This window comes from Schistocerca piceifrons, chromosome 4 (genome assembly GCF_021461385.2).
Source record: "Schistocerca piceifrons isolate TAMUIC-IGC-003096 chromosome 4, iqSchPice1.1, whole genome shotgun sequence".
Classification (NCBI taxonomy): domain Eukaryota; kingdom Metazoa; phylum Arthropoda; class Insecta; order Orthoptera; family Acrididae; genus Schistocerca; species Schistocerca piceifrons.
The window spans coordinates 144413569-144433804 of record NC_060141.1 but is presented as its reverse complement, the minus strand read 5'-3'; the positions used below and the strand labels follow the sequence as shown (position 1 = coordinate 144433804).

General features: G+C 37.6%; 1 protein-coding gene across 5 annotated transcripts in view; it reads left to right on the top strand.

Moving 5' to 3' along the window:
- The first annotated feature begins 878 nt into the window (after positions 1 to 878).
- Positions 879 to 20236, top strand: part of LOC124794625 (tyrosine-protein phosphatase non-receptor type 2-like) — a 75031-nt gene continuing 55673 nt past the window's right edge. For all 5 annotated transcript variants that reach the window (XR_007016589.1, XM_047258124.1, XM_047258122.1 and 2 more), the window contains exons 1-3: positions 879 to 1063; positions 1463 to 1624; positions 6216 to 6350. Coding sequence is in view for 4 of the 5 variants with exons in the window: in XM_047258124.1 (XP_047114080.1) it covers positions 980 to 1063; positions 1463 to 1624; positions 6216 to 6350 (381 nt within the window). In the remaining variant the exon portion in view is untranslated. The remainder of the gene's footprint in view (positions 1064 to 1462; positions 1625 to 6215; positions 6351 to 20236) is intronic.

Genomic DNA, 20236 nt, shown 5'->3' with positions numbered 1-20236 from the left:
CCCTCTGTTCCTAAATCTTCTAAACAAACAAGGAGCTTGTCTACTTTTTTAATCCCCTGATATTCTGATTTTTATGAGGATCTTGTGAAAGTTTAACATCTCTAGTACCTGCTTTTGTGAGCTTATCATTAATCTTAATTTCAGTCAACGTTAAACCAACATTCGGTTAGCACAGATGACAGTTTTACCTTTAGTCTACTGGTAGTTGAGACTCATGTAGTTCCAGTGAGTAATCTTCAGTGCTCTATAGTGCTAACTTCCTAATCTAAATGTTATGTGAAAAGGTGTCAAAAGGTGTAAGTGTTGCAATCTGCCTTCTTTCATAAATAACTTAAATGTTCATTATCGAGGTTTCATGTTATTATAATGTATAATATCAGAAGCGAAGCGACCTTTGCTTCTAATATTGCATGTTACAACATTAGATCATCACAACAACATGTGTAAAGTCAAACTATTGTTTTTACTATTAATAGTTGAGACGTACTTACTGTTCTGGTAGCTCAGTGAAAACCGTAGTCTATGTGTAACAAATATCTTGTTTTCAAGTTATGTTCCTCTTTAATAACCATCCTGGTTTTTGCCGTGGAAAATTACTTTTCAGATTATAATTTCATCCACCATGGAAAAATTTGTAAGACTGCGAGTTCTTTTCGTTTCATTAAAACAGTACCGGTATTTAAATATCGTGTTTCCTTAAACAACCTTGACATGACTTCTGAATTTGGATATTTCTAATGTGGATTTCAAATTAATATTTTAAGATTTTATGTTTAACTTAAAATAATTTTGTTAGCAAAGCAGAAGTACAATGCATAGCGTTTCGTGACGTCAACAACTAACTTCTGTGCTCTGTGATGTTTATGTTGGCAGACCGTCTACGGATGTCGGTAGCTGTAGCGCGTAGTGTTGGCAAGGCAAGGTTTTATGAGGAGAGTGTGTGCGGTAGTGGATAAATGGTGTAGTGGATGTGTGTAAGATGAGCAGGACTCCTGGTAAAAATAATATTGAAGCGGAATTTGTGCAAATAGACTCGATTAGAGCGTGGACGCAGCTGTACCAGGTGTGCACCCTTATACCGAAATTCGAAATACTCGGATTGGAAGTGGTTCAAGTTCAAGGACAGATTGTATTCGTAAAATTTCCAAAAATGTTTCATAGTGTTGACATTTGATTACACAGCCAGTCAATAATATCAATTTTTTATATTAAATACATAAAGTATGTTGTATTGTGGAGAACCGTGGTCTGACGGGCATGGACGCCTGTAGATAAAACTTTGTATAATCAATTGTGTTTTACACATAAGAACACGTCTTTCGCCGAATTGAAAACTGCGTGACTTAATGATAGTATTTTGTTGTTTGCTGGTGACTCGTACAGCTTTTGCTTTCGTTGTGTGTTCGACTTTAATTTTGAGCATGTATAGAGACTTTTACTTCATAAAAGTTATTCTTTCCAGCGCATAAGGGATGAGAGTTTAAACAATGATTACACACTCATTGAAGCAAAGAAAGCAGAAAACAAGAATCTTAACAGGTATAGAGATGTCAGTCCATATGATCATAGCAGAGTTGTTCTCACAAAGGGATCCTGCAACTATATCAATGCAAATCTTATCACGGTAAGTGTGTGATGAAACTGTACTTTCTTGAGGTAGTTTATTTTAAAACACAATAGAGTTATTTACTTGTAAATATTTCTATACGGGATCTCTGTCTTCCTTAAGAAGGCGATACAGCTAGTTAAAAGTTGAAATTCATGTCAAATTGAAGTTAATAGTAGGTTGCTAGAGGGCATTTACCAAGGTAAATTTGCAAAGTAAATTTTGTACCAGTACCACAGGTTGACATACCTGGAACTTCATGTTGTAAAAGGCTAAAGTGTCTCATTCAGCTGCAGAAATGATGTGCCATACTATTTAGCTCATGATATGATTTTTAATAATACCATTTAAATTTATATACACCAGCATTAGAACTGTAGAACCTTTGTTACACATTATTGATGTTCTTGCACTTGAGCATTTGGTAGTTCAGCTGCACATGTTAGATTAATACTTGTTCCGTAGATCATGAATACAACACTTCGTAATGATGTGGAACATGTAAGTTTAACGAAAGTTTCTTTACATTCATAACTGAACTTAACTTTTTTTCATCCATTTCTTATGTAAAGATATCAAGGAAACATTGTTAAGGTTTTTTGCATTATGCTAAGCAATTGTGTACATGGAATCCATGGAATGTTATAAAATTCAGTTCCTTAAGACTGTGTGCCTCACATACTAGGGTATCGGCTGAGCACCTAATGTCATTCTTTTCCATTGAAGCACAATGTATGGTCCAGTGCAGTTTCCTCATGTAGTAAAATTCCATAAACCATACTGGTACTGATAAAGGAAAAATTACATGTAGGGTGTTTTCACTGAGATAGCTTCTTGACACAGCTTCTCGACTTGCAATAGGCAATTCACCTTATCCCTGCAAATATCCCAACTATATCTTTAATTAGCGTGGTACCCAAGGAACTTCAGATTTATTGTTGTGGTTGGGAACAGTTATATTTAACGTGATTACTTCTGTTTTGTTGTTATTTACTTGTAACACGTTTGTGTAGTACCTAGTTATAAATCTATCTACTGAGTTTGCTGATTTATTTTGTAACTTCTCCAGGTTGTATCTTGAACAAGTGATGTTGCCAGTGACGTGCAATACTGTTTCACAAGTCAATATTTAGGGCAAATCATTTTCATGTTATAAGCAGAAGAGGTTTAGTTGTGGTACATATTTGGTCATTAGTAATGAAACTGTTATCTGGTGATTTATACCCACTGTTTAGTGTTTGGAGACTAGTGTAGCAGCGGATACAACCCGTCGGCCTTGGACAACGACGTCACAAGTCACCAAACGAGAAGCGATATTCTTCTTAGTGTTGTAGCTCCCTTCAGTAGCTGATAAGTGTTTTTTGGCTTTTTAAAAAAACTCACGAGATAGAATAAACAGATACACTTTATTAAGCAATCAGTAAAAAAACGAAACTGAAACATAATAGCAAAAGCGAAAATGGTAAACTGCTCTCTGGCGACTTGTGACGTCATTGTCCAAAGCCGACGGGTTGTATCCCCTGCTACACTAGACCCAGTGTTTGTTATGTATGACTGCAGTAATTTAAAAGCATTCTCTATAATTCTATAGTGTTGTAACTCTCTCTAATTAGCATGTTGTGAGTCATTGTATCAAATATGGTTTACTAACTTATTCTGAAAGCAGTTATATACTTTAATTACAATGCTCAGCTGCTTTTACTGTGGAGATGAGATCTGAAGCAATACTACTCAGGGCAAAGTAGGTTTTTGTATTTGAAATGTTGGTTCAACTCCTAAATGCATACAATACTGTTACATTGTAGCAATATTCTTGATATGCCATGATTTAATAATTTGTGTGAAGTGTTTTCATTTGTTTCTTGTGTGTTTAAATTGAAACAGTGTACTGGTGTTCAGCTCAGAAATTGTAGATGCAACAAATAATTCACTGATCATACAAGAAGTTAAACTACTCCAACTAACACCTTTTGTTGCTTTGTTGAGAATCGGCAGAAGTGATCCCGATTTTCTTGTGTATTTCTTAATCTTGTTCTGTTACATACAATTGGCACAGTATATATTTAATAGAGAATTGTTGAGGATGTAATGGCACTTGTTGACACCTATTGGCTTTTGTGTTTTGTCTTTGGCTCTTCGGCAAATGTTTTTCATGTTTTTCAATGTTTCCATTAGCATTGGAGAGTGTGCCTTTGATAGTGCCAGTCCCTCATGCTGGCAAAAGTCAGCAAAAACTTTAAACATAAGATGAAGATCGTAATGAAGTAGTCGACATATAATAAATATCTAATATTTCATGAGGATTACTGCTACTTTCTTTTTGCGATCCATCTGTGTTTTGATTACTCTCAAAGCCACTTTACTACATTCATTTAATAAGGTATTTGGTATTGAATTTGTTGTCTTGAGGGGAGATTCATAATGTTGCATCATAATTGTGTATATTTACTTATATGTTTACTGTGCTATAGTCTCCTAACACACTGGCATCAAGATTCATACATTATTTAGGTGTAGTGTGCATACCAATACTTAGACACACTGGTTTCAAACTTTTTCTGCTCATGATATTTCTACAAGGACATTAGTTAAGACGTGTAAGAATTTCTCAACTCCTTGGCTTTTGTTCGTGCCATTAATTAATTACTGCTTGTCAAATTTTACCTGATTTTTAGGCAGTTTATCTTTCGACTGTGAATCACTCTTATCATTCATATCTGTTCGGTTAGATCAATCTATATTACTTTATGGAGGTCGTCTAAAATTATATACAGATCAGATTATGCATGGTTTAACTGAAAATCCAAGCATGCATTCTCTCTGAGGGGCATGGCATTTAATTTTTAAACTTTGAATTGTTTCTGATGTGATAATAGCAGTTATTAAGTGAAATGACGTGATAAGTGCAAAGTAAACTATATTATGTCTTGACAGTTAGTAAAATTTGGCTAGTGAGGTTTACTTATGATGTTCCATAAATTCAGACAAAGAATAGAAGCAGTGGTCAAGCAAGAACTATTTAACTTTATTTTAAATACATTTAATGTTGGTATGCATTTTAGGTAAGAAGACAAATGGTTATGTAACATAGCTCCAGTATAATACACACTTCTTTTGCATAAGTTTGTATTTACTGTGTTCATGTGTACGTTCATCTTCTGCCTAGTTTCATATGTCTGTATATAATAGTAGTGTCTGCAAAGATTTTCGTTTTTTGAGACACTCCCTTTTGTGAAAAATCTTATTTAAACTGTTTAGGTGCACCTCCCGCTTCAGATCTTCCTGATCATAAATACCTAGAAATTTTGCACGCTGACCTTAGACACATTTTTTTTCCTTCGATAGTGAAAACAAAGTTTGCAGGATGGAGGTTTTGTGAGGTGTGGAAGTTAACTGCCACGGTTTTTTCAGAATTTATGATGAGCATATTGGTCCTGAGCCAATACCTTAAGGTGTGCATAACTGATTTTGCAGCCTCCTGCAGATTTTCCTCATTTTGTTATCTAATTAGAATATTAGTGTCATCTGCAAAGAGTGAAATGGTTCCATCGTGTATTTTACTAGCCAAGTCATTTATATACAGCAGAAACAGGACAGGTCCCATAACTGACCATTGTGGGATTCCATACTTGATTTTCTCCTCATCATTGTAAAAACTAGAATATTTTTTGTGCTTCACTATCTTTGTGTTTTATTTCTGTAATCTGCTGATGATTACTGAGGTACAACTGGCACCACCTTTCAGACTGGCCTCTAATTCCATAATCTGTTAATTTACGCAAGAGAATGCCATGATCAGTAACATTGAAGGCTTTACTTAGATCCAGAAATATCCCAGATACATGTTGCTTGTCATCCACTGTTTTTAATACTTCATTTAAGAAGGCAAAAATTGCTGTCTGAGCTGACTTTTCAGCTCTGAAGCCATGTTGGGAATAACTTTTTCTTTCTTTAAGAAAACTGTTAATCTTGTAAGGAACATTTTTTCCATAATTTTGCTGAAGCCTGAAAATACTGAAACTGGCCTATAGTTAGCAATATAACCTTTTGCACCCTTCTTATGCAAAGGGGTTATTTTCGCAGTTTTTAGATTCTTTAGAAGTACACCACTCTCATGATGTCTGTTAGTGGTTCCACAATAAATGTTACGCTAACTTTGGTGATAATGTCTGGTATCTCATCAGCATCCAAATATTTATTAGGTAATTCTTTTAGGATTCTTGACAGTTCCTCAGATGTTGCTGGATACATTAATAACATGTTTGGGTGAATTTTTTGATCTTAGTGACAGGCTGGCTGTTTGTCAAGGTGTGTATGTATTAAGTGCTGTACTATCTTAGAAAAATAATTGTTGAAAGCACTAGTTACATGTTTGGGCTGTGTCATGTCTGTGTTCTGTACTTTTCCATCAATTAATATTTTCTCTAGAGTGTTTTACGCATTGACTAGCTCAACCTAATGTTTTCAAGTTCCAATCCACCCATTTTCTATATTTATGGGGTGAAATATGTGAATAAGTACTAACATGTTGTGATGCCGTTATTAATAAATTTAATGGTGTGAAGTTGGTAATAACTTGCAAATTCCTTCTGCTTATTCTTTTTTGCAGATGGAAAGGGCACACCGTCGGTATATCTTGACACAGGGCCCTTTGCCACATACAACAGGCCATTTCTGGTTGATGATTTGGGAACAGAAGTGCAAAGCAGTGCTTATGCTAAACAGAATAATAGAAAAGAATCAGGTATGTCACTGTATATTTCTGTTAAGTTCTTTCTTATGTTCAGCTAGTTCCTTGTGCAGTGTGCTAACATTAAGTAGGGAAAATATTAAGCATTTATTCTCTTCACCACTACGGATTTTAAACATGAACTTGTTAGTGGGTCATATGACTGATTAAATCTGAAAAGTTCTCATTATAGCTATATGGACTATTTATGTCAAATTTTCATTTGACCACATTATAGAGATGTAGTGGAAGATCCTGGAGCATTTTAGATACTGAAAGATTTTACAGTTGCCCGTTTTCATTACAAATGCACAATTGTATATGTGTAGCATTATTTGCAAGAAAAATGGACTCCTGTACCAGCATTGATCATTTCATATTCTTGCGTTATACAGATAATGTTGACTGATAGACTGGACTGAAAATAGGTCAGCTGGATTTGTTACTTACATCACATATTCTGTTGTAATAGAGGAAGGGTGTGAATTGAAGTATCAGCTAATTATAATACCCATTTCCTTTTGTACTTTCACAGAAGGTATGGCAGGGTTGCTTTGACAGATTTTGTTGCTTGCTTGTCAGGAGTATTTTGTATAATGAAATTCAACAGCTGGAGTATATAATGAGAATTAAACTGGCATTTCAATTTTTGCTTGTTTTGTACAGTAAATAGTATTTTAGGAAGACTTCATTCGCTATTTGAGAAATTAATTCCATGTGAAACATCAGTACTGAGATAAATGCACCTACTATGTTAGTGGATTTTCCCTTATAGGCTGCTGTAAGCAGTGGCTCATCTGATGAGTGGTGGGAAGTCAACAAGATGAATCATGGGTCAGATTTAAATAGCCAGTGAGATTGTTTGCAGTTTCCTTTCACTTTGTGCATGAAGTTGGCTTATATTTTATTCTGCTTGCAGCAATTTAAGATTTGCTGTTAGGTTCCTGCCTAACCACAAACAAAGTAGGCTAATGCAGTGGTTAGCACACTGGACTCACACTGGGGAGGACAGTGATCCAAAGTCACGGCCAGCCATACTGATTTAGGTTTGCCGCGATTTCCGTTAGTCACTTGAGGCAGATGTTGGGATGTTTCCTTTGAAAGGGCACGGCCATTTTCCTTCTCCATCTTATGCTAATCTGAATTTGTGCTCAGTCTCTAATGACCTTTTCGCGGAAGGAGTGGTAAACACTAACCTCCCCCTACCCAACCACAGTGTTGGAAATCGTGACTTTCTGGAGGAAAAAAAGTCACATATTTGTGATAACCAAAGTTATAAGGTACAGCCATTGTCAGAAATCGTGACTTTCTGGAGGGGAAAAAAGAGCCATGTATTTGTGGTAACGTTATAAGGTACAGCTATTCTCATTGGCTACTGCACACTATCATCGGGCTGGCTACAACAAATGACGACAAATTGTCAACTGCAGCGCACAACGAAAATCCGTTGACACCGTAAGAGCACTTTAGCCAAATTCTGAATGCTGTACCTCTCATGTTTGCAAATGCTGTCAGGTTAAGTAGTTTGTTAGAGAATAACAACACAAATATTTTGCAGTGAGCTGAGAGGACCATGTATTGATGCCATTCAGGTTGATTTTATTGTTAAGTCTGCAAGTACTGTAGATTGTAAAAATAGATAACGAGTGTAAATGACAAACATGACTGTTGAGAAAGATGATCTAACAGTTTATGGTTCTCAACTGGTTCATGCATGCAATACAACACTCATAGAGTTAATAGTGACCTATGAAACAGAGGCCATGAAAAACTGTGTAAAGCAGGAAGCACATTTGCTGTCACAAATGTTTTTTCGTGACACCAGATAAAGAACAAATTTAAAAAATGCGTTTCAGGCACAAGATTTTCAGTGGACTGAAGCAGGGAGTGTTTCATGATTGAAGCAATGGGTTGTTCAGTATGTGCAAGGGAAACTCAGTGAAAGCATCCCAGTTAAGAAGTTACCTGAATGAAGACCCTGGTGATCAAGAGGAATTTTTCAACTGCATGTGTTCTGCAATTCAGAGCAAGCATTGGCTGATGTAAAAAGGTGGAGAAGAGGGTGGGGCTTGTGATAAGACATAAAACAATGCTAGCTCAGCAACTTCCTGCAGCATTTGATGAAAAACTGCTTGTATATTATCATCATATAATCCATTTAAGGAAACAGTATGACTGCTTGGTAGGCCATGGGGTCAATGCTGACCAGTCATCATTTTATTTTGATATGTTGTCAAATGTCATTGTTTACATGAAGGGTGTTAGAGGCGTTCCTGTAAAAAGTTCTCTCAATAAAAATGCCAGAATAACAGAAATGCCGGGTGCACTAGCAGATTGAAGCAAGTTCCCCCCAATGTGATTCTTTGCAGAAAAACAATACCAGAAGAAAAGCTGCCTACGGGACTTTCTTTTAGATGTCTAGAAAGGGATGATGATGAGTGACCTGATGAAAGATTGGCTGAAGATCATTTGGAACAGAATACCATTCTGTTTGCTTTACAGCAGAAAGCTGTTGGAAACGGAGCCTTTCTGAGGGCACCTTACCTGGGAAATTAAGGATCTGTTAGCAAAGAACAACATAGATCTGGCAATTGCTGGCAGCATGACCTCACAGCTTCAAGTAGTGGAAATTATAAATAGACGTTTTAAAGCCCACCTGAGGCAGCTTTACAGTGACTGGCGTCTTTAAGGAGACCATACCCATACTCCAGGTGGTGGGGCTAAAGAAACTACATTATCCATGCTGGGCCACTGGATCCTTTGTGTCTGGGACTGAATCTCATGTGAATATATTATGAAAGGATTCAAAAAGTGCTATGTGTCCAGTGATAATGAATGCCTCGGAAGTTGGCATATTATGGGAGTTGTGTCAGGAAAGAAGAAATGCCAGTAGCCTTACAAAAGATGATTAGTATTATTATTAAAATGGAGATATCACAGATGACTTGGTTTAGAAAGTAAACAAAAAAGGAAGTGAGGACACAAATTAATTTAAACCATTTTATTTCTACTGTATTATCAAAATGTAAACAATCAATAAATGGCAAAAATTCAGAATAGGCCTAGGTATAATGTTACTTTTCTTAGGCATACAATTAATAACTGTAAAATAGTTTGTTATTCAGGATCATGTTGGTTTGGTAAATACAATATTTCACTTTTGCCTCTGCACTCAGTGGCGTAGAGGTCAGCAAAGTGCCTGTTACGGTACTCCATCTCTTTTTGGCCTTCCTACTTTTCTTTGTTCAGGGCATTCCTAACTGAGAGCCCTTACCGGAAGTCTTTCTCCACCCATAAAGGTAGCCTCCATGTTCCTGTCATTTTCTCTTCTTTCCCTTTACTTCTGTGTTTAGGTTATATATTCCTAAATATTTCCTTTTAAACTCGTTTCTTTTATGGTCTTTCCACATACATCCTTTCACTAATCTTAAAAACCTCGTTTATTGAGTCTGTATTCTACTGTTTCGATGTCTCATTGTTGCCCATGCTTGACTTCCTTAAGCAAGGATTTTATGGAACTTCAGCTGGGTTTCTTTGCTGGCATATGTCCGCAAATTTATGGATGTTCCACATATGGAAGAGAATTTAATTTTTGGTCTTATTGGTCACTATCATTTTTTTTTTTTAATTTTTGAACTTTTTAATTTCCTAGATTGTATAAATTATAAAACATTGAAATGTGGTGTCTAATTTCAATTGACTAAGCAATGATCTTCAATTGGAGAGCAAGAAAAATACAGAAAATTGCTTTAAATTAAATTTTATGAACTAAACTTCAAAGTAATAAATGTCTGAAAATGAGGAAATATGTAAAATTAATAACACACCACTTATGATAGAATGTGTGTCAGGATATGGTGTTCGAAAACCCGGCATAGTCTAAATAGCTGGGAGCTATTTAAGAAAATAAAAGTGATAGGCCTATACAAAACATACCATGCCCATATGAGTAATGCTTTCAATAAAGAAAAACTGTCATGGTAAAAACCAACTAATTGAAGACTTGTTTGAACAAAATAAACAGAAAAGTATGTTAGGTAGTGAAAATTATTAAAAACAAGGATATCAGTAATATACAAAAAGAAACATACTGTGCATGAGAAGATTGCTGTCAGTTCTGGAATACATATAAACTGGTACATAAAGTAACTTGTCAAAACTGAGAAATGTTTGTGTTCAGTATGTCAGATTTGACTGTGGCCTACTCATAGCTAGAGCAAGACTAACTACTGTGTGCTTGCAAAAGCCAAGCCAAAAGTTGCCAAAAAGGCCAGGTGTTGGCACTTAAGTGTGTACAGTTACATCAAGTGGTATGTATAAGAACAAAGTAATTGCAACATAGATTACAAAATATGTAACAACACTGACATGAAGAAAATAGAGGGTGGTGCATATAAAAGTATCATGCTCCCTCTTTGAATGCGAATGCAGTATTTTGACGTATGAAATAAACAGCTACAAGAATAAATAGTTTCATGCAATAATCAATTGTTAGCATTCTTCTATTTGTTTTGTCAATGAACCCTAACATTGTATGTCAGCAACCACTCCGTGGTGAAAAAAATTGGCACTTGGTGCTGTGTAACAGGAACATGCATCATTTTTTGACTCTACCCTCAACACAGATCCATAGTTTGTGCTCAACTCGCTGAATACAAGACACTATTGCTTCTTCCAGCAAGATGGGACAACATGCCGCACATCTAAGGTATCCCCGGAACAAGTCCACGATATCTTCTCTGAGGAACGAACTATCAGGAGACCTTTATGGCCAGAATATACGGTGAAAAGTTTGTCATTAAACAGGGCCATAAAAAAACAGGTGAATGAAGCTACAGAAGCTGCAAATGGAATTCACCATGTTGTAATACGAAGTGTTGTCAGAAAATTACAGTAGAAAGCGTATAATTTATTATACGTGCCACTACATAACATTAAATATATAAAATAGCAGTAAGGTAGGAAGACTGCTGATGCGGATACAGTGCCATCTCTTGGAACGTGGGGGCAGTGAAGGTTCCCATTGAATAAGTAAGATAGCAAAAGACAGCAGTGGAGCTCATGGTCTTCAGCTTGTAGTGCCATAAGATGTTTCTTGTGTAGGTTTGCCATTAATAACGAAAGTAGTACATCAGAAATGCTGAAGAAATTATTCTGATTAAATTGTCCATTCATTCAGTACACAAACGGAGCTCTCTTCTTATTGCTGCAAATCTCCAACTCTTGGGACTACAGCATCTCTCTCGTAGCACCTGCCACTACAGCTTGTCGAGCCTTTCCATAACGGTCTTGCAATTACTAAAACATTGCATGAGCAAACATGTTGGTCTTGATTAGATCTTACAACTCTTCTATTAATCCTGGTAAGTCCGCAGACTGTTGAACGGTACTCAGTAATCAGTGAAACAAATGGATGAATAACATTTTGTTAAGAGTCTCCCAGTAAGTCTCAGCCTGGCATCTGTTTTTCCTACTTCAGGTCACTCCAGGCAGTTACTTCTAGGTATTTTGCAGTTGTTACTATTCCAGTGAAATTTTGCTACCAGTGGTATGTTAAATATATGTTCAGGAGCAACTGTCAGTCTTTCCACCAGTCATTGCTCCTCTTCAGGTCTTCCTCCTTTACACCACTACCTCATAGAGGTTCCAGTGTTATCTGTTCTGGTACTTGGGTATTTATTTAGTTTTTTTGTTGAGGCCCCAGATAACGTTTTGGAACAATGTTATTTTTAAAAGCAGCTGTAAATAATCCACATATGCTTGTCAAAAATAATTTTTTTATATTCCTAAATTTATTTTCACGTCCATTTTTTTCACAACCTTGATAAAGGGTGCTGTGATATTTTGTAGAAAACAATAAGTCTGGTATCAGAGTTTCTAACACTGTCAGCCATAAGTAATTTATAGTTGTTATTCCTTTCTACAGGGTAAAACCAAACTCCAAAAAAATTATATGGGTTGTTAAGGGATATTTTGCGTGAGTGTTTTGGTATAATGAACCCATGGTTTCCTGCAGTTTATTACAGTGTAATTGCATTTAATTGTATTTCCTACCCCCATTTATGTTTGTATATGTATTGTACTGACATCATCTACACAATGGTTAATTTCTGACAGAATGTGGTGTGTGTATCATTTGGAGGGGGAGAAAAAACTTGTTTCATTCACTTGCAGTAGTTGCTCTCGACAACAGTACTGCCTTCTCAATTCTTCGGCCCTGCACTTGGATTTAGCCATCCTTGGCACCTTCGTGGGCTAGGTTTTTTCCAGCAGTGTTGTATATTACCAGTGACACACATTTACTGACAAAGAATTGGCCGTCAGGCACGTCCTGTTCCTGTTAACTGAAAGCAATGAAAATGTGGCATGACGACATTATGCTGACTTGTCACTGCAGTGGCAGTTACCACATCACATTCTGCATTGAAGGGTTGTTCCATTACTCATACTTTACTTTGTACATTTTGGTGATTGCATATTACAAACTTTTTTACTTTCTTTGAAGATACTTTAATAGAAGCAAAGGTAATTGGGATTGAAGATACTTTAAGAAAGCAAATAAATTGCTGCTATACTATTACTCTGTAACAAATCAATGGAGACCACATGTTCCTTATTCTGAAATACTATGAAAATAACCCTGAAGAACCTCTGAAATTGATGGTGGGGTTAGGTTTCACCATATAAATGATGATAGCATCCACATAAATGTTTTTTATTTTCTTACTTAGTTCTTGTGATAAAAACTGTTTATCAGTTTTGCTGTTGGAGCATAATAAATCGTAAAACATATGCAGTTCAAAGAACAGATGACAGGTACCACTGAAAATGCTATTTTATATATACATAAATGATCTGCCAGACAGGGGTAGCAATCTGCAGTTGTTCACTGATCATACTGTGGTGTATGAGGTGGTGTTGAAGATAAGTGATGGTAAGTTGGTGCAAGATGACCTAGACAAAATTTCTAGTTGGTATGATGAATGGCAGCTGGTTCTTAATGGAGCCAGAAAAGAAAAACATACCCATAATGTTCGAATACAGCATTATTAGTGTCCTGCTTGACACAGTCATGTCATATGCGATATGTGTGAGGATTGTGGCAGAGAAGGCAAATTGTTGACTTTGGTTTATTGGAAAAATTCTAAGGCAGTGTGGTTCATCTGCAAAGGAGATTGCTTATAGGACACAAGTGTGATCTGTTCTTGAATACTGCTTGAGGCTTAGGATCTGCACCAGGTTAGATTAAAAGAAGACATGGAAGCAATTCAGAGGTGAGCTGCTAGATTTGTTACTGGTAGGTCCAATCAACATGCAAATGTTCAGAGTATTCTTCAGGAGCTCAAGTGGGAATCCCTGGAGGGAAGAAGACACTAATTTCAACAAAAGCTACTGATAATGTTTAGAGAACGCACATTTGAAGCTGACTGCAGAACTACCCTACTGCTGCCAACATAGATTTCATGTAATGACCACAAAGATAAAACACGAGAAATTTGGGCTCATAGGGACACATATAGACAGTCATATTTCCCTCACTCTATTTGTGAGTGGAGCAGGAAAGGAAATGAATATATGTAGCACAGGGTATCCCCTGCCACGCACTGCATGATGGCTCGCAGAATATTACATAGACATATAGATGACATGCACTACCAGGTATTAGATGACACATTTACTGTAGTGTGTGGTATATGGATATCTGCTGCGTTTTTTTTTTAATAGGAACCCCCATTTTTATTACATATTCATGTAGTACGTAAAGAAATATGAATGTTTTAGTTGGACCACTTTTTTTGCTTTGTGATAGATGGTGCTGTAATAGTTAAAAACATACGGCTCACAATGTTAGATGAACAGTTGGTAACACGTAGGTTTTCTAAATTAAAATACAGAATGTAGGTTCCTTTGAACATTTTATTTCATTTGTTCCAATGTGATGCATGTACCTTTGTGAACTTACCATTTCTGAGAACGCATGCTGTTACAGCTTGATTACCTGTAAATACCACATTAATGCAATAAATGCTCAAAATGATGTCCTTCAACCTCAGTGCATTTGGCAGTACGTGTAATGACATTCCTCTCAACAGCGAGTAGTTCGCCTTCCGTAATGTTCACACGTGCATTGACAATGCGCTGATGCATGTTGTCAGGCATTGGCGGTGGATCACGATAGCAAATATCCTTCAACTTTCCCCACAGAAAGAAATCTGGGGACGTCAGCTCCGGTGAACGTGCAGGCCATCCACCTGTCAACTATTAAATACTGCTTCAACCGCACGCGAGCTATGTGCCAGACATCCATCATGCAGGAAGTACATCGCCATTCTGTCATGCAGTGAAACATCTTGTAGTAACATCGGTAGAACATTACATAGGAAATCAGCATACATTGCACCATTTAGATTGCCATCGATAAAATGGGGGCCAATTATCCTTCTTCCCATAATGCCTCACCATACAGTAACCCGCCAAGGTCGCTGGTGTTCCACTTGTCGCAGCCATCGTGGATTTTCCGTTGCCCAATAGTGCATATTATGCTGGTTTACATTACCACTGTTGATGAATGACACTTCGGCGCTAAATAGAATGCGTGCAAAAAATCTGTCATTGTCCCGTAATTTCTCTTGTGCCCAGTGGCAGAACTGTACACGATGTTCAAAGTCATCGCCATGCAATTCCTGGTGCAGAAAAATATGGTACGGGTGCAATCGATGTTGATGTAGTATTCTCAACACCAATGTTTTCGAGATTCCTGATTCTTGGGCAATTTGTCTGCTACTGATGTGCGGATTAGCCGCGACAGCAGCTAAAACACCTACTTGGGCATCATCATTTGTTGCAGGTCATGGTTGACGTTTCACATGTGGCTGAACAATTCCGGTTTCCTTAAATAACGTAACTATCCGGCGAACGGTCCGGACATTTGGATGATGTCGTCCAGGATACCGAGCAGAATACATAGCACACACCCATTGGGCATTTTGATCACAATAGCCATACATCAACACAATATCGACTTTTTCCGCAATTGGTAAACGGTCCATTTTAACACGGGTAATGTATCACGAAGCAAATACCGTCCGCGCTGGCGGAATGTTATGGGATACCACGTACTTCCACATTTGTGACTATTACAGCGCCATCTATCACAAAGCGAAAATAGTGGTCCAAGTAAAACATTCATATTTCTTTACGTCCTACATGAATATGTTATAAAAAATTGAGGCTTCTATTTAAAAACAATACAGTTGATACCCGTTTGACCTATGGCAGCGCCACTAGCGGGCCAACCGTAGCGCCATCTGGTTTCCCCCTTCAAGCTAGATGAGTTTCGTTCTTTGTAGTTTTTTCGTTTGATGCTTATTTCATGAGATATTTGGCCCAGTCACTATCAATGGACCACCCTGTGTGTGTGCATTTAAAATCTCACTGGTATGAAACACAAGATCATACATATTCAAACAGTTGATAACTTCGTATTAAATAAAGAAGTAGGCGAAGAAACATAGTGTTTTACTATTGTGAAACCGTGAGTGAGGTGATTCTGTAGTTAAAACAAAGGACTTGCAATTTGGAGGACAGGCTCGTAATCCCCAACTGTTCAATTGTGATTTAGGTTTTCTGTGATTTCTGTAAATGAGTTAAAAATGCCATAATGATTCCTTCCAAAGGGATGGTTGTTGTGGTCTTCTGTCCAGAGACTGGTTTGATGCAGCTCTCCATGCTACTCCATCCTGTGCAAGCTTCTCCATCTCCCAGTACCTACTGCAGCCTACATCCTTCTGAATCTCCTTAGTGTATTCATCTCTTGGTCTCCCTCTACGATTTTTACCCTCCACCCTGCCTTCCAGTACTAAATTGGTGGTCCCATGATGCTTCAGAACATATCATACCAACCGATCCCTTCTTCAAGTGAAGTTGTGCCACAAACTCCTCTTCTCCCCAATTCTGTTCAATACCTCCTCATTAGTTATGTGATCTACCAATCTAATCTTCAGCATTCTTTTGTAGTACCACATTTCGAAAGCTTCTATTATCTTCTTGTACAAACTATTTATTGTCCACATTTCACTTCCATATGTGGCTACGCTCCATACAAATACTTTCAGAAACGACTTCCTGACACTTAAATCTATACTCGATGTTAAAAAATTTCTCTTCTTCAGAAACACTTTCCTTGCCGTTGCCAGTCTACATTTTATATCCTCTCTACTTCGACCATCGTAAGTTATTAGCAAAACTCCTTTACTACTTTGTATGTCCCATTTCCTAATCTAATTCCCTCAGCATCACCCGACTTAATTCGACTACATTCCATTAACCTCATTTTGCTTTTGTTGAAGTTCATCTTATATCCTCCTTTCAAGACACTGTCCATTCCGTTCAGCTGCTCTTGCAGGTCCTTTGCTGTCTCTGACAGAATTAAATGTCATCGGCGAACCTCAAAGTTTTTATTTCTTCTTTATGGATTTCAGTTCCTACTCTGAATTTTTCCTTTGTTTCCTTTTCTGCTTGCTCAATATACAGATTGAATAACATCGGGGATAGGCTACAACCCTGTCTCACTCCCTTCGCAACCACTGCTTCCCTTTCGTGCCCCTCGACTCTTGTAACTGCCATCTGGTTTCTGTACAAATTGTAAATAGCCTTTTCCTCCCTCTATTTTACCCCTCCCACCTTCAGAATTTGAAAGAGAATATTCCAGTCAACATTGTCAAGAACTTTCTCTAAGTCTACAAATGCTTGAAACGTAGGTTTGCCTTTCCTTAATCTTTCTTCGAAGATAAGTCGTAGGGTCAGTGTTGCCTTACATGTTCAAACATTTCCACGGGATCCAAACTGATCTTCCCCAAGGTCGACTTCTGCCAGTTTTTCCATTCGTTTGTAAAGAATTTGTGTTAATATTTTGCAGCCGTGGCTTATTAAACTGATAGTTCGGTAATTTTCACATCTGTCAACACCTGCTTTCTTTGGGATTGGAATTACTATATTCTTCTTGAAGTCTGAGGGAATTTCGCCTGTCTCGTACATCTTGCTCACCAAATGGTAGAGTTTTGTTAGGGCTGGCTCTCCCAAGGCTGTAAGCAGTTCTAATAGAATGTTGTCTACTCCCAGGGCCTTGTTTCGACTTAGGTCTGTCAGTGCACTGTCAAACTCTTCACGCAGTATCATATCTCCCATCTCATTCTCATCTAAGTCCTCTTCCATTTCCATAATATTGTCCTCAAGTACGTCACACTTGTACAAACCCTGTATGAACTACTTCCACCTTCCAGCATTCTCTTTGCTTAGAACTGGGTTTCCATTTGAGCTCTTGATATTCATACAAGTGGTTCTCTTTTCTCCAGAAGTCTCTTTAATTTTGCTGTAGGCAGTATCTATCTTACCCCTAGTGATATATGCCTCTACATCCTTACATTTGCCCTCTAGCCATCCCTGCTTATTTATTTTGCACTTCCTGCCGATTGAGACACTTGTATTTCTTTTTGCCTACTTCATTTACTACATTTTTATATTTTCTCCTTTCGTCAATTAAATTCAATATATCTTCTGTTATCTTCTGGTAAACCTTCCGGGATGTAAGGTCGTGGTCCATGAAACTCTTCAGCTCCTAACGTTTCGTCCAGAGCTGCGCTGGACATCTTCAGAGGGGTGTTTCTCCTCCGGTGAGTCTTGCCGACTGACGGGTCGGACGTCTGAGAGCAACTTATGTATCGTAGAAAGTGGGCGTGACCAGAGTTACACGTGATATGCAGAGATAACCTTTGTCAGAGATAAAACTTAACTATCGATCGTAATCTCGTCATGGATAAAACTGTCTAGCAATTCTGTAGTGCTACTGTCCAAATATCACTAAGTTTCATGGTCTCTTCTTTCCGATTAAAATTATCCCTATGTTTATATATTTCAATTGCTTCTCTACAAAGCCGTGGGTAATAGTTCGTCGTCGTAGATAAAATTTTTGTTTCGGAAAACTTCACTTGATGATTTCCTGGCTGAAAAGCGTGTTCTGCTACAGCCGATTTATCTGTTTTTCCTAATCGGCAAAGACTTCTGTGTTCTTTTAACCGTGTATTTATGCTTCTTTTTGTTGTTCCAACATAAACTTTACCACATGTACACGGAATTTTATATATGCCACTGGCTGATAGAGGAGCGCGTTTATCTTTTACAGACCGAAGAACATGACAAATTTTCTTCGTTGGTCTAAAAACAGGTCTAATATCATGTTTACTTAAAATCTTTCCAATCTGATCCGTTACTTTCTTTATAAAAGGGAGAGAGACTGTATTCTTCCATCGTTTTTCGGACTTGTCCTTAAGCTTTTTGTTGTTTGGGTGCAGAATTCTGCTTACTTCTTTCTTTGAGTAGCCATTTTTCTCAAAAGCGTGCTTCAGATGTTTTAATTCGTCGTCTAGATACTCCGGCGTGCAGACAGAGCCAGACGGATTTGCACGCCGGAGTATCTAGACGACGAATTAAAACATCTGAAGCACGCTTTTGAGAAAAATGGCTACTCAAAGAAAGAAGTAAGCAGAATTCTGCACCCAAACAACAAAAAGCTTAAGGACAAGTCCGAAAAACGATGGAAGAATACAGTCTCTCTCCCTTTTATAAAGAAAGTAACGGATCAGATTGGAAAGATTTTAAGTAAACATGATATTAGACCTGTTTTTAGACCAACGAAGAAAATTTGTCATGTTCTTCGGTCTGTAAAAGATAAACGTGCTCCTCTATCAGCCAGTGGCGTATATAAAATTCCGTGTACATGTGGTAAAGTTTATGTTGGAACAACAAAAAGAAGCGTAAATACACGGTTAAAAGTACACAGAAGTCTTTGCCGATTAGGAAAAACAGATAAATCGGCTGTAGCAGAACACGCTTTTCAGCCAGGAAATCATCAAGTGAAGTTTTCCGAAACAAAAATTTTATCTACGACGACGAACTATTACCCACGGCTTTGTAGAGAAACAATTGAAATATATAAACATAGGGATAATTTTAATCGGAAAGAAGAGACCATGAAACTTAATGATATTTGGACAGTAGCACTACAGAATTGCTAGATAGTTTTATCCGTGACGAGATTACGATCGATAGTTAAGTTTTATCTCTGCATATCACGTGTAACTCTGGTCACGCCCACTTTCTACGATACATAAGTTGCTCTCAGACGTCCGACCCGTCAGTCGGCAAGACTCACCGGAGGAGGAACACCCCTCTGAAGATGTCCAGCGCAGCTCTGGACGAAACGTTAGGAGTTGAAGAGTTTCATGGACCACGACCTTACATCCCGGAAGGTTTACCAGAAGATATGTCATCCGGTCGTGAAAGCCTTCATACTATCTTCTGTTACCCAAGGATTTCTACTAGCCCTCGTCTTTCTACCTACTTGATCCTCTGCTGCCTTCACTATTTCATCCCTCAAAGCTACCCATTCTTCTACTGTATTTCTTTCCCCCATTCCTGTCAATCGTTCCCTAATGTTCTCCCTGAAAATCTATACAGCCTCAGGTTTTTGCAGTTTATTCAGATCCCATCCCCTTAAATTCCTACCTTTTTGCAGGTTCTTCAGATTTAATCTACAGTTCATAACCAATAGATTGCGGTCAGAGACCACATCTGCCCCTGGAAATGGCTTACAGTTAAAAACCTGGTTCCTGAATCTCTGTCTTACCATTATATAATCTGTCTGAAACCTGTCAGTAACTCCAGGCCTCTTCCATGTATACAACCTTAATTTATGATTCTTGAACCAAGTGTTAGCTATGATAAGTTATGCTCTATGGAAAATTCTACCAGGTGGCTTCCTCTTTCATTTCTTACGCCCTATCCATATTCACCTATCATGTTCAATTCTCTTCCTTTTCCTACTATCGAATTCCAGTCACCCA